This window comes from Crassostrea angulata, chromosome 8, assembly GCF_025612915.1.
Source record: "Crassostrea angulata isolate pt1a10 chromosome 8, ASM2561291v2, whole genome shotgun sequence".
Classification (NCBI taxonomy): Eukaryota; Metazoa; Mollusca; class Bivalvia; order Ostreida; family Ostreidae; genus Magallana; species Magallana angulata.
This window is the reverse complement of record NC_069118.1, coordinates 3,472,360-3,495,556: the sequence shown is the minus strand read 5'-3', so window position 1 is coordinate 3,495,556 and position 23,197 is coordinate 3,472,360. Positions and strand designations below refer to the sequence as shown.

General features: G+C 31.1%; 1 protein-coding gene across 3 annotated transcripts; it reads right to left on the bottom strand.

Moving 5' to 3' along the window:
- Positions 1-5,737: 5,737 nt before the first annotated feature.
- Positions 5,738-22,781, bottom strand: LOC128160645 (heat shock 70 kDa protein 12A-like). Of its 3 annotated transcripts, XM_052823997.1 has the most exons (7): positions 22,648-22,781; positions 14,864-15,138; positions 14,647-14,760; positions 11,428-11,769; positions 11,099-11,314; positions 8,796-8,955; positions 5,738-8,154 (listed from the first exon to the last, which is right to left on the bottom strand). In XM_052823997.1, exons 4-7 carry the CDS (start codon positions 11,752-11,754, stop codon positions 7,097-7,099), a joined length of 1,761 nt encoding a protein of 586 aa, XP_052679957.1. In that variant the 5' UTR covers positions 11,755-11,769; positions 14,647-14,760; positions 14,864-15,138; positions 22,648-22,781; the 3' UTR covers positions 5,738-7,096. The 3 variants fall into 3 exon arrangements, with proteins under 3 accessions (XP_052679957.1, XP_052679958.1, XP_052679960.1); XM_052823998.1 differs by lacking the exon at positions 14,647-14,760; XM_052824000.1 differs by lacking the exons at positions 14,864-15,138; positions 22,648-22,781 and having other exon boundaries at positions 14,647-14,847.
- Between the last annotated feature and the right edge of the window lie 416 nt (positions 22,782-23,197).

Below are 23,197 nucleotides of genomic sequence, written 5' to 3'. Positions count from 1 at the left end.
ATAAGGATTTGCGAATACAGTAAAACAAGCTTATAACGAAGTCCCAGGGACGGCCAATTTAACTTCGTTATAAGCGTAATTCGTTATATCCGTCAAGTTTACAACATGAAATAGAGACTTGGGGAATGAAGTTCACTTCGCTGTAAGCGTCAATTCATTATAAGCGTGTTCGCTATAACCGTGTTTTACTGTACTGTGAATTCTACTACAGTTATTGCCGAGATCAAAGAGATGCTGCGGACATTATTCTCAAATTTACCACGAACGTCATCAGTAAATTATCAGATCAGAAATACCTATTTGTCTCGCACTGATCATGGAAGTACAACTTCAAACCGTAAAAAGTTTTAAAACGATGTCAATTTCACGTGTTAGTTCCAGTTAAAACAATGTGTATTGCCTCAAGTTTTTTATTTTTAAGAGATCAATGCGGCTGTTTATATGACCTCCATAGCACATTTTCACTGCGTGATTTTACATAAAATATATAACGTGTAGTATTAATAATCGTATTAAATTGCTCTTAAAATATTAGGAATGTGATTCAAAGATATCTTATAAATAAGTGAAGAGTATTAAAATCCTAAGAAAAAGTATGTCGTCTGCATGTGATTCCTTTGATCGATACACATGTAAACATTACTAACAAAACCGTTGGGGTTACAAGGAACCAGGCTTGGGGCGAATTACATTGTAAAGTAATGCATTACATTACCATTACTTCATGAATTTGGGCATTAAATTACCATTACCATTACTTAGTTTTCTTGAAGTAATGCATTACATTACCATTACAAGAGTAAAGTAATGCATTACCATTACCATTACTTTGTGAAAAGTCGAAAATAAGTTTTTAAAAAAGTAATTTAAAAGCTGTTTAAAAAGTTTTTGCATATGTTTCACACACACACACACACACACACACACACCCACACCCACACCCACACACACACACACACACACACACACACACACACACACACACACACACACACACACACACACAAACACACACACACACACACACACACATATATATATATATATATATATATATATATATATATATATATATATATATATATATATATATATATATATATATATATATATATATATATATATATATATATTTATACATGTTAAACTCGCTTAAACAATTTTACAGGTTATGTTCACTATCAGGTTCAAATTTAATGACGAACAAAATAGGTGTTGCACTTTATGATCAGCCAAGTTTTAAAGGTTTCATCTTTTAACTGCATCCTGTCAGGTTTGAAAATATAAGATATGTGTCCAGGCAATAAGAGAATAAAAAAACTGTACATGAATCTTGTATTTTCTATCAGTCCAAACTATTGTTCTATATATACAACAGAGAGAGAGAGAGAGAGAGAGAGAGAGAGAGAGAGAGAAGAGAGAGAGAGAGAGAGAGAGAGAGAGAGAGAGAGAGAGAGAGAGATAGAGAGAGAGAGAGAGAATGGAGAGAATGAGAGAGAGAGAGAGAATGAGAGATAGAGAGAGAGAGAATGAGAGAGAGAGAGTGTAAAATTGCTTTCCAATGGGTTATAGTACTGGAAGTAATTTTTAAGCTTTCAGAGTGCATGGTTTGACAGTGCATTCTTTTTTGCCTTTAAGGCTGTAGGCTGTTCTCTATTCTAATGGAACACAGTTAAGAGAAGGGTGGGGATTGGGGTGTTTAGCACCTCTTTTAAAACAATAGAATCTTTTGATACTACATAGATTGCCCTGGGGGCATTGTGTGTTGTTGACCTATTATTCACAGTAAAGAAGTCATTGAATGCACAACTAATTGGAGTAAATTTTCAAAAATGATATAAAAATCTTAATAACAACTTTTAAAATGTTTTGAAATTGTGTTGTTACAGCTAGTTATATTATATTGACAATTAGAGAATGGATTGTTAATTTTTTTTTAATCAAACAGCCAAAATATCTTTATATCAAGAATGAAACTCTTCTTCTCTAAAACAATTTTTAATTAAATACAATTTCAATTATTCAATTCATCACAATTTTAAAAATGAACATGCATAGAAAAGTGTAAACTGATGACCTTGTTAAGTACTATGAAATAAACATGTAAGCTGTTTATGCAACCTGCGCAATTATCAAAAAGTCAATAACTATGTTAGAAAGTCCTTGGGAAATTATATTTTGGAAATTATTTGCGCAGCAGCATGATATCATATGTCCAGGTGTAGGACAGTAATGCTATGTTTGTCATATTTGCAGACTCTGTGGAGATCTGATTTTGTATAATTGTCACGAAGTACATGTTTTTTTTTAACCTTTTAACCTATACTCATGTTTTGTACTGATGCGGGAGATTGTAAGCCCGCATCCCCCGACGCTGTGATGGACAGTTTGACAGTTTCGATACTGAATTTAGAATTAAAATATTGTTTAGGAATTTGCTCACTCACTAAACCTACACTCATGACCAGCGCAGGTGGTCATGAGTAACCGAAACTGTCTGTCCCAGCCAAAAGGGTATATATATGCATGTACATTGTTAGCAATAGAGATTTGACTAGCGACTTGCTTGAAAACCACTACTAGTATACGATTCGAATATACTTGTGAAACTTTGGTGAGAGTTGGACTTGGTCAATTAACTACGTACAGACGGGAAGATTGTTTGCGGGAAACATCTTGCATCTGCTTACAAAAGCATAGTAATGCAAAGTAATGCCATGTAATGCCAGCATTACACTAGATTTTGGAAAGCAATGCATTACATTAGCATTACTTGTAATGCTAGATTTGTGGCATTACACATTACAAGCATTACTTTGAAAACATTACAATTACATTTAGCATTACCCCAAGCCTGCAAATAACAGCCGTCAAAATGACCTAGATCGTCTCTCGAAACGATCTGTACATAGGAGTACTGTGCTGTTAGTAGAATAGAAATAAAGTTCTTGTTTTCGTGAATGTTGCAGGATAACATCCTCGGTCTCGAAATGTTGTTTGAAATGTAAAAGCCTCGGCTAACGCCTCGGATTTTATATTTCAAAACAAAATTTCTCGACCTCGGAGGTTATTCTGCAACATTCATGAAAACTCGTACTTTATTTCTTAAGTAAAACCAGGTAGAACATCTGTATGTTAATTCTTACGGGCGGTGGAATATCGCCAGTGATCGTTTGCTGCTGAGGACATTTTGGAAATGAACTTTGCACAAAATTGAATTCGTAAATTAGTTGTTGTGATGAGAAAATTACGGCGATCTGTTTTCAATTACTTTCTTGGAGTTTGGTTTGTTTCTTCATAAAACAAAACAAATGTTGGCTGGGGTTTAGGGTAACATTGATTATATCACCCCCCCCCCCCTTGGGACGAAAATATTGCCCTCCGCTTCGCGTCGGGCAATCTTTTTAGACATTTTATGGCTATATTATACCAAAATTATGATTGATTTGCTCATACCTGACAATAATATTTTTAAGTGTTAAATGAACATATTTTATGAAATAATCTTATACATGATTTTACATTTAATTAAATTATTTATATGAGTATAGAACTGTCTGCGAATTAAATTACAATACACAGATAATCGTTTAGTATACGTAATTGTTTTTGAGTACAAAAATGTATTGACAGTTCTGTTTGAAAAGTATGTTGTACGGTTTCGAATCATTTGTAAATATAAATACCTATGACTTAATAAAGAAGACCTTGTCAAAATTGACTTAAAATCTTATATGAAACGTAAAGTGTTGTTAAAAAATAATAAACTCTTGATCAAATTATATCGTGGGATATATCTGATTTAAAAACTGATATCACACCTGTATATTATTGCAGACTTCATCTGTCGGTTTGCAGTTTTCTTACTTGTTTTCCTTCAAATCTCAGTCTAGGGTATAATTCAAAAACAGTTTTCATAAATTATTTTATAAAGATAAGTGGTAAGCAGTTACACACTGTACTTGTATGTATATATACACGCTTCTTGCTTGTCTCAGTACCTACAGTCATACAAAAATGTGTGCAAACGAAATGTACACCCGAATATTATGATTTTTCTTGAGATTATATATTGTCAAATTCATAAATTATTTCCTCATTTCTTAAAGGATAAACGTTGTGCTATTATTATTTTACAGATATATGGTAAACCTTTTCACATAAACACATGTACGTGGTCACTTTATCTGTCTAGCTATTAATCATGTAGACTTTTATATTATACATTATTTACAATTATCCAGCTCAAGCTTTTGATGGTATTGATATTTGTTTATATGAGTTAAACCACACAAATCTATATTACCTCTCTATGAAACTGAAGACGTAATACACAATAAATAGCGTTCAATATTGTTAAAAGAGTTCATTTTAAAATAGATTTGCTAAGTAAACGTTTGCTAAGTAAACGTGTAAACAATTTATTTAAAAAAGACCATTTGTTAATTATAACTATTAAATGGACAAGGGTATATGATAAATTTGATCATTATAGCAGTAACGCTTCTTGAGTTATTTAATCAACTACTTTGCGGCTGGGAATGATTATATAACTCTTTAAAGCACGGTATGCATTTCCTCTTTAGTGTTCATGGAGTTTTCCCGATCTTTTGTTTTGGATATGCTTTAAACAAGTCCGTTTATTTTCAAATTCACTTGATTTATTAACTAGTCAGTTTTAAATATGCAAGCGCAAGCGCTTTGAGATTGCCATGATAGCAACTCTGTGACGTCAGCACACAATTTCGATAGATTGACCCGGGCAATAGATGATACTGAGCTGTTCCCTGAGCCTCGGAAAAATATTCGGGTCTATTGACTGTTCAGGCATTAAGTTGTTGTTTTAGCACCTAGTTCTGTTTTTAGTATTTTGTGCTCACAATTATAAATTACAGAAGGTTTTCATACAATATGCATTCAGGTCATAGTTAATCAATATTAAGATGGCCTAAAAGATAGATTTTAAGAACAATAGTCAAATAAACATAATAAAGTTATCTTTCAATCTTGTGGCAATTAAGCTCTTTTCTAAAATACGATTATGTTTGATGCAATGATTTGTAAAATCGCGTTTACTGGAAGAAAAATTATTTAACAAATGGACCTATATGGAATCCCCAGTGGCATATCTCTTAAAAAGTCATTAGTTTTTAGTTTTTGTAAAAAATTGTTTTTGATCTTTAATATTTGTTTTTTTTTCCTTGTATTGCAGAAGACGATTAAAAATAAAACGAACCTATTTATATATGCTTATCTGTGCTTGATAATAATATATTAGCGTGTTTACAAAAATAAATTATCATTTCGCATTTTAAATCTAAAGACCAAGTAGTCAACACAGTTATACATCTTTTAACAGCTTGATGTTGGACGATTTTGCTACTGTCTGCATATATCGCGATCGGTTCTTTAGATTACCAGTCGTTTTGACATGAATGGGAACTTATTTAAAACTCTCTAAAATATGCTTAAGAGTTTTACGTCCTTCTTGGGTTTTACTCTTGCATTTTAGTCACTTCATTCATTTCTACTGCCGTGAACATGTTCGGGTTAAAATACCACTTGAATTGTAGTACAATTTTCGTGACCAAAATGTAAAAAGATCTGAATTTGCATAACTCTAGGCTTCCTCAGTAAATATCACATTTTCATTCAGTTGCACGTAGAAAATAAACCTATGTAGATCTTTTGGGGACTTCCGTATAACATTATTATCACACAATCATTTCTTTGATAAAAACTTTTTATTGTTTTTATTCAAATGGCAGTATATGATAGCTCACATATTTGTTTATAAAACATATTTAATTTTAACCATGAAATGTAAAGTAACATATTTTCAAAAACAGCATAGTTCAATGCAAAAAAACCGTCATATCCACAATACAATGCAATTTATTTATATGCAAAATAAATCGATACGCTTATCTTTGCTTTTAGAAATCGAGAGTCCTGAGGTTAAAACATATGTTATTTTGATTTTAAAGAAAGTCTCTTCAGTTTACAAGCAGTGTCAACTTGCAGAATTTTTTTTTTGAAAGAAAGTATTAAGCTCACTATCTCAATCTTTTATCTGATGTAAAACAACTTCAAAAACTTTTATTTACTGTCAATAAGTTTACTGTCTTTCATTGTATATTTTTTTTATTTCCCGAGCGCTGGAACGTTTAACCAATTACAAGTAGGCTCTGGTCTTTTGTGGAGAACGTAGAGTGTCAAAGAAAATCATGAATGCAATGTAGAATTATTCTTAGTAGTTTCTTTTAAATCTTGAGAAAATTTTTATCTGTGTGCAGAAAAATGATTAATTTTATTAAAATAAATCTGAAATGGTAAATACGTTTAAGTGTTTATTACACGTTTAACATAAAGTCAATGTGTCATGTGTTTATGTCCATATCTAAACCCTCGCTTAGTATTTATAAAAAATCCATCAAAGTAAGTTTACTCGGTGGCAAGTTTAAGTTAATTAGTTCATAAAAGACATTAATCGCCGGGCATTACTGGGTTACTTTTATCTAATTTGATTTGATTTCATTCTTTGTTCACATTAGACTTTCAAGTCTTACATGTATCTAATGTATTTAAAAAGATGTACAGTTCAAAACATAATAGTAAAATGGAACAGAAAAATGGACAATATCTATCTATCTATCTATCTATCTATCTATCTATCTATCCGTCCATCTGTCTATTTACATATGTAACAGTTTCTGTCTTACCATTTCTGATTTTTTGCGGTCCAATTAAAACGACCAGTATAAACAGGAATGGTATGGGCTGACAATCTTATTTTAAAAATACATGTTTTATGTTGTATGTATTGCTTTTGTAAGCTTTCTCTATAAACAATGATGTGTATAACTTTTCAATCTAGGCGAATATTTCTTGTTTAATTAACTTGGTCAAATATTCTACTCAAGTGGTTTTTTTTACTTTATAATTTATTTTGTTTGTTGAAACTCTACATATTGACACATGTATATGTGTCGTTGCCTTAGACGAGGTCCTGTCATTTCTACCAGTCATTGTCACACATAATTTTGGTGCTGATAGTTTTAATTGTAATAATCTTATTTGATAACTGCCTTTCTAATCACTCCCCAAGATAGCAAACCGCGTTTTTTTGACTTGCTGGTTGGTGAGTTAAGAAAAATATTTCAGTTTCTGCAAAAAAAATGCTAACATATAAATATTTTTCTGGAATAAAATCATGACCCGGTGGCAAAATATGCCCAATGAAAAAACAATTTTCTTCATCAACATACTGAGGGCATTTTGATGTACTAGCATACAGTTTCAAATTTCCTGCATCTTTACAGCTTTTCAAACGATAACGTTTTTCCTTTTGATGAACTCCAACAGTAACTAATTCATCAACTTCTAAGAGTTTACTAAAAATATTTCTACATCTTATTTCCCCACCATCTTCATATTTGTATTTTTCATCATGCTCTAAAGGGTTAAATTTTTTGTTAACACTTACACCATAGGTGTATTTACTTCGTCTCTGACTGATCATACTGGGGTCATGGCCAAAGATAACTGCACCACGTAAAACCGACCACGCTGCCTCTTTGGGGATGATAGTATTTATTTCAGGAAACATTGCTTTGATTCCCTGAACGAGCATTTGTGACTCTGCATAGCCACCAACAAGAATTATGGTAGAAATACCTTTTCCGTCATTTTCTTGAAGTAGTTTTGCAAGATGATCAGTGATGTTCTTTACGGATTGAGTGAAAAAATCTTCGACATCCTTTGTCGCTAATCGCAATTTGTCTCCCTTAAATAAGACAGCCATCTGCTTTTTATTTTTTGTCAAAACAATATCTTTTGCCCTCAAGTCTTTATCAGGATGTAATGTCGTGTATATTTCTGCGATTTTAGCAGGAAATCTGACATTAATTTTTTTGTCGGAGTTTGGTTTAATTATGTGCTTGGCACTTTCAAAGTCTCTTCTAGCTTCAAATAATAGACTAGGGAGGTTTTCATCAATGTACTTTGTCGTATCGTCACCAATGAGACGTTTGAGAAAATCCATATATTCTTCGTCCACCTTTGTGCCTCCCCAACTCCCTCCAGTGGACTTGATGAGTTCTTTGACGTGACCGTCCTCAAGCACTTCGTGCGCCGTTATATCAACTGTACCACCTAAACAGAAGACATTTTAATTTTTTTTTCATAGAAGGATACCTACCAAATTTTCATGGTCTTTGATATTTTGCTCAGCATGTTATTGAGTAAAATATAAAAAACGCAAGTACGTCAGATAAATTTTACATTTTTTAACGAAATATTTAACACCTTTATACATTTTTTAAAGCATAAAACGCACATAATAACCCTTACCAATTATTTGAAACATTTGTTTTTATCAAACCCATGTGAATTATTAGTTATAATATGTTATTAATCAGAAAAACAACACCTGTGTACAAGAGTAAAACAAATTTATGACGTCGTTTCATCAAATATTTCGTCAAGAATCCGCTTCAAATGTAATTTTGTTTGGCCTACCTGAAAAGCAGTTTTGTTATTTCCTTGCATTACATGTATTTTTATTTACAAAACTGGACTTAAAAAAGAAGAAATTAGCTGAGACTTCATATATGATGTGCCCACCGATTTTTGATGCGTTTCTTTTGCAGCAAGTTTAATTAAATTAAAAGTATAAGTACCCTTTCATTGCTTTCCTATTTCATATAACCATGCTAAATTTGATTTTTTTTTTTCTGTAGTAAATCATAAATTTCATATCAGCCTTAACAATTTAGCAATAATTATATACTGACCTCCAGCATCCACGACAATGTATTTTGATCCTGGCGCAAAAGCCTGCAAAACCTCTTTATCATTTCCATCCACTTTCCTCTCAACAGGAAGATATTTAACAAATAGAGCTGCTGCTTCTGGTTCTAATGCTATAGTAAGCATATCGGAGTCTATTTCAGCCTGTGTGACAAATGAAAGACACTCTGAATATACAATTATGAGGACATAATTAATGAGACTCGGTGGTCAACAAATTAACTATCAGATTACCTAAAATTTTACAATACTTGTTTAGCTATAAAAAATTTTAAATAAAAAAAACAAGCCATATATTTTAACTTTTGTAATGAAAAAATGACAAAAACAAACTGTCAACCATCTCAAAAATCCATAAAATCATTGTAAAGGAGTTCAATACAGTCTGAACATCGAGCGCTCTCAAGCTATTGTCTAGACACAAAATGAGGGTTGGCAAAAAAGTGGGAAATACTCATTTTTCCCAGGACGGTGGGAAATACTGGTAATTCCCGGGAATTACTGGTATTTCCCGAGAAATACTGGGAAATAAAGTACAACTACATATTATAGTACTTCATACTTAAGACATTAGTCTTAATTAAATCTGTAGGGATGTAGACAATAGTACACCTTGTCAGCAATGACATTTTATAATGGTCTTTGATTTTAACAAGTTTTGACTGGTCATAAATGCATTGGTTATCTCTTATGAATACTCAAAACATGGTTCATTCATATACCATAAGATTGTAATTTGTTTTTAAGGCTTTAATCAGGTATAGGTGCATCTACACAGTTATCATAAACATGATATCAAAGGTTCCATTTTCTGGTTATTTGGTGAATATGAAAATGGGGCAAGAAAATTGTGAAAAATAAAGTGTGACTGTGTCACTACCTCAGTATGCAACACACCTAAGAAGAAGCCAATTAGCCCAATTCATAGTATATATCTCCCCGAAACAGGAGCACAAAACTGTCAAGTGTAATTATTTATTAAAACAACATGTGTGATTATTGAATTTTTACTTGCAACACCTACACTAATTATAACAGTTTATTTTGTGCTTTGAATTATAAATCTGTAAAACACAAAACTTGAAGTTAAAAAAACTGGACTAAAATTTGTACATTAGCAGCTATAGAAATCTTTTGGAATAGGTGATCTGGTGAATTTAAGATTTATAAACTGACAGTGAAATGGGGAAGTATAATATAAAATTGGTTTTTGATGCTTACTGTTAATATCTTTTATCATAAACATAAGTTTTACATTGAACAAACTAAAGAAATAAAGATTATAAATTTGTATTTCCCAGTATTTCCCAGTTTAGTGGAAAACAGTAGTATTTACCGGGACGGGAAATACCGGTATTTACCACCGGTAATTCCCAGCACTGGTATTTCCCGGCCAACCCTGCACAAAATACCCAGGGTTTATTTGTTTGTATAAATTCCGTAAATGAATCAAAATTAAGATGGTTAGACACATCAATATATTATATCAGGATTTTAAAAGTATCATTTTGGAAAAACCATTTCTTAAATACAAAAGCTGTATTCGGTCAGAATCATTTTAAATGATTTTTTTTTTTTTTTAGAAAAACTGAAAATATGCGTTCGCTGCAGCCTGCGTAAATTTGAACATAAAATCTGATCTCAATTGAATAGATATCGATTTATATGTCATATTTTTCTTATAGCATAGAAAAGATCACCTGGCCGTCTTTAACATTTTTATCAGATAAAACAATATGCATAATACAGGACCAAACGCTAAGCTCTAAAATCTGTTTTTCTCTGGAAAAACATGTGGAAATGAAAAAAAAATATTTCGAAGTTTGTAAAACATGTGTCTGTGGTGAGATTCAACCTGAATATTTCAGACGACAAAATTATGGACGCAACCCGTAAAACAAATGTAGACAAACATACAGCGCTCTACAGTTAAGAATATTATTTTTTATTCCGTTACAATTAAGTTCAAAACGCTCATATATTGTGACGTCAAATCATAAGCAGAATAATTTCAGCTATGATTAAATTAGTAGTTAGTTTTAAAGTGCGATCAGTACTTAAGCGTAATTAAGTATAGCAACCTAAAATATCTTGTTTTACAAAGTAGAGCTATCACGCAGAGATGTGTTTCATTTTACGCCTCACTGACCGTTTCCATATGGTACATAATTACGGTAAGTTAAATTATTAGCAGGTTAGCCTTTTATGCGCACTTGCCGTTAGACACTCTACAGGTGAAAATGTTCATTAAAAAAGTGATGATCAAATTTGTGATCAAATGAAATACCTGTATGGCAGCTCTCCTCATGAACGTTTTTGCAGGGTCAGACCATATAGCTGGCACTGTTATGACCCATTTGGTATCATCCATTGAAATAATAACACTGTCATTGACATAATCTAAAAGAGATTGCTTCAGATATCTCAGAGATTCAGAAAACACTGTTAGAGCGGGCATAGTATTTCCATGTTCATCTTCAATGAGAATTTCTTGGTCTTCTGACTTCAAAATAATAAATAAATAACAAATATAATTGTTTGCATAGAATGATAACATTTGTAATTCTAAAAACAACATGAATGCAACTGAGCATAATCTCCTGAAAAAGAAACTACCTGAATTTCGTAAAGAACCATTTTGAATCTTCTGAAAAAATACCAATTATGATGGTCATTTTCTAACATCAGGTCCAAATATTTGGCTTCTGCAGCAAAACCAAATTCATTGAATTCCTTTTCTTCGTTGAACAAAATGCATGTTGACGTCTTGCAATACATCATTGAACTATTAGGATCAATCCAATTTTTTACGAAACTCTTTGTTGGATCTTTCTTAAACTCATCATAAAAAGAAAACGCACATCCAGAATATGTTGTTCCAAAGTCTATTGCAGCTACCAGCAAGTGAGGCATTTTGATTTTAAAAGTGCTCCGTTGTTTCATTTAATTGATGTTTTCCTTGAAAAAAATTATTAAAATCATTACACATAACGTACAAAGATTTAGAATAATTCATATGCATTTTTATTTTTATAAAAGTGGTTTTTGAAACCTTGTCACAAAATGTACGTTGTTGTTAAAACATAAATTAAGATTAAAAATTGAAAATACTGATACTAACACTCTGTAGATATAATAAATAGTTCCCTTTGCTAAGTATAAATATGAATTGCTTTCGTTTAATTATGGAAAATGTGACATCTAATGTCAACTAGACTGCACAAAACAAATTGAAATATAAGTTCAAGATGGGCGCCTTTAAAGTGCGAAACGAAATCGAAACGAAACGAAACGAAACGAAACGAAATCGAACGAAACGAAACGAAACCAATCGAAACGAAACAAAACCAATCGAAACGAAACCAAAAATCGAAACGAAACGAAACGGAATTTAAACAAAACTAATATCAATTTTGACTACATAAAAGGGAAAATAAATTCATTGAAATAAATTTTTTAACCATGAAATATAACTACCTGTATGTTTCAGATTGCGGCTGAAAATTTTTAAGCCGATTATCTGAAATTTGCAAAAATTATATAATTATGTAAATATGTGATGTACATTCATCGACCTTTTAATGTTTCTAATTTGTTTCATTAAATAATAAAAATGATATTCAGACGTTTTGGGGAAGAGAGAGAGAGAGAGAGAGAGAGAGAGAGAGAGAGAGAGAGAGAGAGAGATGCCTTAATACTTATCAGCGACATCACAAAGCAAAGTATATACGCAAGTTTGGGAGAGAGAGATATAGAGATATGATGATGATGATGATGATGATGATGATGATGGTGATACCGAATGGGACATTCTAACATCAATTTTCTTTCTATCGATTTGAAATATTGATAAAATGAAACGATCGAATACAATGTGATTTAGAGCACACTGGTTGGTGACCAACTTCGAACATATAATAAGAATTGTTGTAATATGTATAGGATGAATTAAGACCTCGTAATTTGACAAAATTAACGTGCAAGATGAAGAGGGTTTTTTTTTTTACCTGTGTTTTACCTTAAATCAAACATAATCCCCTCCTTCTCTCCCTTTCACACGCACGCACAATGTATTTGAATCATTTTTACAATATTTCATATCGATATAAAAAATCGTGTAGTTGGAATGTCTCCGTAAATACTATAAACGCCCTATATTTAGGGTGTACAATATTTGGCGGAATATAATTTTTCAACAAGTTAGCATGGATTTGATTTAGCGCATTTCTGAATTTACCTTTTTATCTACTTATATATTTTACATTTGGCAATGTACTTGATTTTGCGGACGCCATTTTCCGCCAAAAACGCAAAATAGAATACACAGCCAAAGGGGTAAAGACAGTTTTTAATACGTTTACAGTATAATCATCTTTATATTGTGTAGTTAATGAAACAAATTAGAAACATTAAAAGGTAGAGGAATGTACATCACTTATTTACATAATTATATAATTTTTGCAAAGAAGATAAGTGAATAAGGCGTGTAAACTACCCATATGAGGAAAGATAAGATACTATAATATTAAAATATCAACAAATCTAATTAGTTCTTTCTAAATCATTAAAAACAATGTATATTTACAATAACATCGATTTATAACTCTTAAATATGTTAAATATTTGGAATAATGATGATTTAAACTGGCGTATGCGTGTCAAAACCTCCAAATAGTGTCATTTTTAGAAGTTCAATTCCTTTTGTTTTAAAGAGTGGGTCTGAGCTCCAAATTTTTGTCATAGTCTATATAAGGTTTAAAGGAAATCAAACCGATTTCAATCAACAAAAACGTGGAGAGATGACCCACTATACTTTAAAAATGTCATTTCGTATCGCAACATTTGAACGTTTTAGAAAAATAATACAAGTACGTAAATTTGTGGATGAAGTCGGATATCGTTTATTGAAATGTTCAAATATGAATAAAGTTAGAAATTGTGCTTTTGTAATTATAACATTTTAAGCATATTTAGTTGGAAATTTTTTTAATTTGAAATTGTATTTTACGACTAAACCAATTGTGCATTTGCGCTATCTTGTTCCCCCATCTTCTTTCGGATAATCGGCTTAAAAACTTACAGCGACAACCTGAAACATACAGGTAGTTATATTTTATGGTTCCGTTTCGTTTCGTTTCGATATTTGATTTCGTTTCGTTTGATTTCGTTTCGTTTCGATTGGTTTCGTTTCGTTTCGATTGGTTTTGTTTCGTTTCGTTCGATTTCGTTTCGCTTCGTTTCGTTTCGATTTCGTTTCGCACTTTACAGGCGCCCGTTCAAGTTAAACAAAAATACTAGTAGTTTTTAAAACTGGTTCGTTTTAAGTGTTTTGTAACGATGTCAACCGGCTGAAAAATTTGTTGTTGAATTTTAATTGTTTGATAAGATCTAATCGTTTGCAAGTAATTCTGCCGTTGGGTTTGTTACTTTTGCTTTCGAACTTAAGCCTATAACAATTTGTCGCAATCTCGAAGCAGGCAATACAAAATAAAGAAAAGAGTTTAATCAATTGCAAATGAAATGCATTGTTTAGTTAAGTAGATAATAAACTTTGATGTTGAATGACCAAATGCAAAATAAAAAGAATCGCAAACGTTTCAAGCGTAAAGTCAGGTTGATGTGACAGTTTCAGAAAAGCATATGGTAGAGATGTGTACATGGTATATTATTAGGTAATATTTTTGTAAAAATAAAGAACGTCAGGTGCCTGTGCTTAAATGTCACCGAAGATAAGAAACGAAAGCAAAGATTGATGGAGTTTAGTATTGTTTGATATAAAGCAGTAATATTATCAAAAGAAAATTTGTGAAGTAAAAAAATATAAATGTAAAAAACATCGAATGCAAACGAAGCCATCTTGGTCTTTAAATCTGAAGAGCCGACGGGAGTTTGGGTTGGTAATGATAACATGCCTCATATTTTTAAAATTTTGTCCTGAACCCCTCATACCTACAAATTTTTCAGACCTTAGAAACAGTTGACAGCTAAAACTTTAATAATTTTGAGAGATTCGTAATATTATCTTAGAGTGTAATGATAACTCTTTACTTACCTTATTGTTGATTTTTTAGCCTATACGTGTAACATTCAACATATCTCGCAGCAATCTATGATGGTGAAGTTGGAGACGTCTCATTTCATCTGAACGAGTGTTTGTAGATGATAACAAAATATATAATTTAATGTTTGCTCAAGATATAAAGCCAGATACTAGCTTTTTTAAAGAGTCATTATATAGTATGTGAGAGAAAAATATTTATTTTAGCGTCTGGCATAATGGTGACTGTAAAGTAATTGCCTGATGATTCCTTACTTAGCATTTGGCCCCTGCAAATTAAAATAAGTGCCTGTTAATACTGTAAAGCCATTTAATTTTGGTGACAAACACATATGGTGGACATGAGACTTCATTGTAAACCACTGATTTATTTTTCAAAGTTTGAAATTATAAACAACCGTTTTATATATCTTTAAACTCTAAGACGAAAATGACAATCAACATATCAAAATTGATAGAAGTCTTAAATCTTAAGGTCACAATAAATAACTACAACATCGGTAAAAATCAGTATATAAGTTAAATAAAACAATCAATAGGTCTGTAATTGATTTTGAAAATATATGATGAGCTCTGACACCTCACAGATTTTATAATATTGGTTTTGACAAAAGATTTTGTTTAGAACTTTAGACGTTAGCAATCTAAATAAAATATTCTTTTTAATCCTGGTCTCATGTATTAAGAATACCTGTTAACTTGAATATAATGTTTGCTATGAGTTTTATAAAAAAGACGAGGTGTACTTAAGTATTGAGATAACAGGTAAATTGTCAAGATCAATTTAAAGTAAAAATAAAGTTTAAGTGGCCACGCATAGTCACCCATAGTCACCAATTGTCTTTCATTCTTTTCAGTTTGATATTATTTGATAGGTAACAAAATCTAACACCGTTCAGTTGTTGTTAAGTGGTTGCGTTGTAAAGGTACCGATGGTAAAGATGGAAAAGTAGCATTGATAAAGATGATAAGATAGTCCATCACAAGTGTAAGCAACAAGATAAGGTTCCCATAGTAGACAATTATCGAAATGAATTGTCGTTTCTTTATACTAAAGAAAACAATATGCGGAGAAATCCATGTATTCAGCGTTACATTTGTACCATGATAAGTAAAGAAAAAATCTTAAAAATGTTTTTTTTATCATTGGTTAGTGAATTGCTTTGTAAATATATTTAATTGCAAAGTCATATGAATTTCAACAGGAGCTCATTTCTTTAATATCTATAGTAATAAAAAATGAACTCTATTTATGAACAAAGCAGCAATACTTTCCAGAATGTATTAGGCAGGTAGAACTTAGTTATTTAAATTTTAAATTCAAAAAGGTATGCCCAAGCAATATTGAAATTTGTGTATGACTCAATTCGGGAGAATTCTCAACATATATTCCGTAACTGTCAATTCAAGGGACCACAGTAAGTGTCAAACAATGTGGCAATTGCTATGCAGCTTCATTTAATATCATATTTATATCATTATAAAATAACTGTTCATAAATATATTGTAATAAAGGTGCAAAGTTTTATGAAATCCGTTGATCTTTCATAGTACACCTTGGTAGTGCTGCGTATATCTGTAAAGTTAAGGTCAATATTTAGTTCAAGATTTAAGAGCGTCAGATTGGTGCTAAATCTAATCAAATGTTAATCGAAAGATATTTTTCCCCGTACTTATTGACTGTCAAGAAATTATTAAGATAATCTCATAATCTTAATATCAATTAAAAATCTTCTAAAAATAATTCGGTTGCTCATTATTTTCTAGAATGTCAAGAGAATACTTTATGTCGTTTTGGAGGTGACTGTAGGCATTCCGGATATAACTCATTTGTCATGAATAAAAAAAAAATGAGATTTTCGCTTTTTTCTATTCACATTTTATTGGAAAAAACAGTTTCAAACACGTTTTATCTTAGTGGGTTTATTCTAACGCTAAGCTTAGATACACCTTATCAAATCAAACTATTGTTACGAAGCGCTATTAACATCTAAACTTTTAGAAATATGTAGATTCCTTTCGTTTACTAAACGTTAAACTAAAGACGGTTATTGGTGTCGAAAGAATACCTACGCTGAAGATGTTTTTACTGGAATGCTTTCGCATTTTCAACCAAAGAAAAGATACTTTGGCAACCCATTTGATGTTGCTTACTTCAATGTCAGTCGGTTGACGTTGCATTTTCAAGGAGAGGCTGTTTAAGGTATCTGAGTTTATCAGTTAAAATGATTAGACTTAAGTGGAACAGTAAAGGCAATATGGGAGTGTTTATGAGAAGCAATTATTAAAAATAACAACCCTATAGATATGTATTTACCATTCTAGCATTCCTTTTGCCATTGATTCTTATTTGGAATGACCTTCTTTATAATTGCACTATAAACCATATCTCAACAAAAATTACATTCTTTATAAGTTCCTCAAAGGAACCATTCCTTAACATATACCTTAGTTATTGACACTCCGACATCGGCAACCACAGGAGAACCAGAAAAAACGGTATCAAATCTAATGCTATTTATCTAGAAACAAAAATGTTATTGTTGTAGCTTTTAAGGAATACCTGCTTTGCTTTTGTTTTTTATAACGATTATAAGATGTTTTACATTGGTGTTCGGTTTGAATCATTTTAACCAGCAACATTGTTCAGTTGCAATTTTAAAAGATGTAATGGATTTAATTAAATGAAATTGTTACTTTATATAGTGTTAAAAATAATCTACTGAGACGTCTTAAATTAAACAGATAAAAAAAGAATCAGTTATAATGATTGTGAAACACGTAATTATGAATAGGTATCCCCCAAAATGAAGAAATTATGAAATTTTTTAAGGAGTAAAGCAAAATATGAACATCAAAATCCATCAAAACCTGAATATCAGAATAAATGATATGCTAGAGTTATAGTTCTTTTCTTATTTCGAGTAACGTTATATAAAACTGTGGTTAACAGATCTTAAATTATGAGTTCTGTTTCCGTAACTTTGAAACAACCCTCCTATATACGTAAGATATTGGTGAAAAACAAATGAAACCTAATGATTATCTAAATTCTAGTAATAATGAACATAATTATCTTTAATTCTTAATTGATTTGGAAAGGAAGTATGAAGGAATAAATTGCAATACAGTACTCACATATTCTGCCATATTATCTCTGTTTATTATGAATAAGACTGCAGTAATTCTATGTCCTATATAAATTAGAAATGGCGTAAAATTGCGCTTTTAAGACCGGGCTGAAAGAGTATTTCTGTTTAAAAGCCACATACACATCTATATTAGTGATAATCCCCAAAATCTATGATGTAATTTGGCACATCTAAAGTGCATGCAATGATAACAAATGGTCGTGGAGCAACCTTGGGGCACTTAAGGGGTCTTTTATAAAGCCAAGTGGAAACTAATGGATAGAGATGATATCAACTCTGTCCTAAAATGAAGGTTTGAAATATCTAAGTCAAACAAAGAGCACATGGCAAAATCAAAAGAAAATCATTTGCATACTTATTAAATTTGTGTTTATCTGTCCACAAAGTTTTTGGTTTGAACATATCTTATAGTATAGTCATATGCAAAGGATCAAACAACTAATAAATTTATTACCCCAAAAATTGATTATAACTGTCTGCGTATTGAAATAAAACTAATAGCACAGAGATAAACTTTGTTCGAATTCGACTAATTATGAAAATCTACCAAAGTCTCTAATCATTTGTTAGACAAATCTTTTAATCAAACGTTTTTTTTTGCAGCAATGTATTACGTAAAATTGTAGTAGTTATAGGCTATACGAAATCATGCTGGAAAGATGGATCTAAATTATATATTTGTCAAAATTTATTATGAATAAGTCAGACGCAATGAGAAAGACCTTTTTTGCAATTAAAGTATCGATCTATTGGCAATTGAAATTTTTTTTAATACAAAATTGAAGATTTTTAAATGATAAAATGTTGACCCATTTATCGGATTAAAAAGACTTAATCCGTCGTCTAGCTTTTTTTCGAAACAACGATTGCAGTTCAATGCACACAAAAATTTACATTAATAAAAAGAACATTTTCATAATTTTGTGATAGTTTAAAACATCTAAACCTATAAACATTTCATAATATTTACGTTTTCAATTGTCTGTATCTGTGATACCATTCAAATCAATATTGAACCTTAAACCCAATAATTTCACAAAACATGAGTGACATTAAAGTAATCTAAAAAACTAGATTGAATTGAAAGAACTCGAAATCAATATATTAATGATATAAAGTTGACAATTTTGCCTATCTTATATGCACAGTAATAATATAGTTATGATGAAAAAAAATTAACTTCAATTTAAATGGCCCGAATGAAGATTTTTTGAAACAAAATAATAAAACTCTTAGATGTGTGCTTATTATAAACACCACTCAATGTAAAAATAAAAATAAGCAAAATGATTTATACCTTTTATTTAAAAAAATAACCTATCACTAATGCTAATATTTGTTTCCCAAGTGAATACATCCAGTAAACATTTTTCCTTATGGAATATTGTATTTGCTTACAAGGTCGTTGTATCGACGATAGAACTTACGAAAAGATGACTTCAAACAAAACTGTTGATAGTCCTGTTTTATCAACTTGTTTGTCAGTAGCTTGCCTCGCCTTAGAATGGAATACTTAAGATATGTGGAAAAATACACAACGTCCCAGTGTTGTTATCAAAGAACAAATCAAAGTAAAATTTCAAAAATATATTTAACAAACGTTTATAAATTCAATAACAAAATGGTGATTTCTTGCTGATGTTTTATTTCCCGATTAGTCCGATTTTTATGTAGTGTAGTACTTCTTTTCTTTGAATCATTTTCTTTTCTTCAAAGATGCTTTTTTTGCAGTGCATCTCTTTTGAACGATATTTATTTCTAACAGAAAAATCGTCACACCGTTACATGATTTATATATCGAGAGCAATTAAGATTTAAAAGCTTATACCTAAATAAAATACAAAAGCATAAAATTCAGCCATACCTTAACAACTGATAATTATATGGTGACCGCAAGATAAATAATTTTTTGCACCAACCTGCGTTTTATAGGTTTTCAGTTGTATGGTAGCTTTTTTTTACTTTGCATAAATGTGGCACAGTAAAAAACACACAAATTTTTTATAGGTATCATACAACCTAACAAAATTGGTAAATAAAATATATCATGAACGACCAGACGTATGCATATGTGACCCATTTGAGAAAACTTAGTATATATCGTCACTGTATGGCCTTGTCCTAAAGGAAGGTAAACATTTGTTACATAATCTTCCAAAAATGTGAAATCTGTCGATTTTATATAAGACCTAACTCTGCATTTGGTATCAATCTTATCTTTTTCTGTAATTTAAAACTCAAAATGTGCTGTATGACATTCCACTGCTACAGCGGTTATTGCAAGTGTGAAATGCTAACGCACGAAAACTTGTAATCTCTTAGATGTCATATCTTGAAAATTTTTGTAAAGACATATTTGATTAATACAATCAATACTAACTAACTTTATCTAGATGTGAACCCGTTTATCTTTAATTTGATTGGTTCAATCTCTGCACTAAAAGCATCCTGACTCTAGCTATATTTTTTTCGTTTTTGTAGATTTATTTTTAAACAAATTTTAACATCATAAAATAGATATGATAATTTTTTTTTTTATAACTTATTCACATATTTTTTTTCACTTGTTTATTCTAGATAGAAATGGTTTAAAGTTTATAACTTTGATATCAATATTTTCCCCGGAAAAAAAAATAGGTACACCCCTACCAAATACTAAATCCCTATATGCATGAAACGTTTTCCCTTTTCAACCAGAGTTGTATTTACATTCATATTTTCTATCAAAATGTGTTTATACAGAAGTGCAACATTTATTTTCCTATCAAAAAGCCATGAATCTATTTTTTTCTTTTTTCGTCTGTATCTAGACCTCTTACATTTACTGATATAAAATAAAGTTTTTCCATTAGTTAGGATTATATATCAAAGGGGCATTGTCATGATTTGGGTCATTTTTTCGATTTTAATGATTAAAGTGCTTTAGTAAGGCATTCTTAATAGGCAAGCAAAATTTGAGTGTCATTTGTTGAGTTATAAGCGAGTTACAGAGCTTACAATTCTTATCTATTTAAACAAATCTTTTGATTACGTTTTGAATGTTGAAGTGAAGTTCCAGTTTTAGAACACAAAGTATAGTGCATAGCATGTGCATACGCTAGATATCGTACACATAATTGCCATACTGCAGTTCCTAAGGCGGGTCCAAATAACGTACTAATTCAATATGACTATAAGTGTATAAATCGGGGGACAGCATTTGGTCTAGCCTTTACCGGATTCCTCGGGTAATGGGGTCAGAGCCTTATACAGATATTTAATATTTTCTATTTGAAGAAGAACTTTTCTACTTTTGTAATGCATTTTATTTATATAATTAGGCGGAGGCTCTATGAGTCTCTATGAGCTTTCCCGTATTGCTACCGGTCAGCCTGCATGTGACGTCGGTAATAAGCTTAATGGACACCACCTAACGGCAAATTTTGCAATATTCGTTTAGGATTCATTATTCATTATTATCATTAAATTAAGTAATCTATTTACTGTTACAAAATATACAATAAATAGAACTTTACATGTGGCAATTAATGAAAATCATTTTTCTAGTAATTTTTAGACGGAGGTTCCATGAGTCTCCTTTATTGCTACCGATCAGCTTGCAAGAGACTTCGATAATGAACTTGGTAGATTCGACGGACACCACCAAGCGGCAAAATTTGCAATACTCGTTTAGGATTTATCTTTTAAAGTTATTTTTTAAATAAATATCATATTTGCAGTTACAAAATATGCAATGAATAGACGTATGTGGCAATTAATAAGCATAATTTCTCTCGTATGAAAATATGAAAATGCTTGAGTTTAAGAAAATTAATTATGTTTGGGATTCACAAGCAATGGTGTGTAATCTTTTTGTGGCTTTTTATACTTTTTATACAGCCTCCTGGCCGCTTGACATCAAATAAACCAAAGAACCATCTAGTGTTGACCGAAATATTGAATAATTATGAGATTCAATGGATAAATATAAGCATTGTATGTCTGCAAAATGTGTGAAAATAAAAAAAAACATTGCGTAGGTCTTGGTCTCTGTTGTATATTACTTGCGCATTATCAATTTATCTCATGCAGATACGTATCTTTCTATCTATAGCTACCACCCCCTCCCCCGGCATCGATACTATTAACATGATTATTCAACAAGTTGAACCACTGCTATGTGAAACTTGAATATTCTCCAAATTAGTACTGTCAGCCGTGATCGTAGTATGGTATATTTTATTTCAGTTTTACTTTGCTTAATCAAATAAAATACCAGTATTCAACCGAAGACCTCCGTGTTGCTTTCAATGAGAATGCATTTAGTTTAAAAAAAAAATTCTGTGTGGCTATTTTTAATTCTTAAATTAAATGCTATCATTCCATGACATTCCCTAACAAGAATCAGTAAGGCCTAAGTGATATATTCAAAGACCAGTATTCAACCGAAGACCTCCTTGTTGCTTGCAATGAGAATGCATTTAGTTAAAAAAAATTCTGATCCATTTGTTAGGTAAAAGCTTTCTTAATCAGTATTATGACTAGATTGGTATTTAAATTGTAAAGGCTAGTTATTTATATACATTGAATGTCTGTAAGGCACATTTCTGGTATATAAATAAAGTCAGGTATATATGTTACACTTACCAGGCTTGTAACCAGGAAGTAAAATCCAAAACGAAAGTTGGTATTTCGTTATTATACCTCTAGTTAAGAGTAATTCGATATATTTTGCCGATTCCCCGAGAATCGCCGTAAACAGACTGGTTCCCTGTAAAAAGGTGCGTCGGTTCGATAAACATAAACACCCCTTTTCGGAACACTTAGTAATTTCTTTTAACCGTAGGAAAGAGTCCAATATATTCCGAATCAATTAATTCGAGTTGCAACGTCTCTTGGCTATAAGTATTAATCTTTTTCGTATAGCATAACTTGTCTACGTTACAGTACATCGCTCGTGCAATTTAATTATATTTATTTTGACGTTATAACTTGATGGATACGTACAAAGAATTATATTAATTTGAACTTTGTCTGATTTATTGTTTGTATCGGAATAATAAAACGGTTAAAGTTTACCATAATTTGCTTCGGGAAATAGATTTGCTCTCGGGGAACTGGAATCTTGCTGACTTCCTCAATGGTATACTTTAATTGTTTATTAGTTCATGAAATCAAAATACTCATATTAAAGATA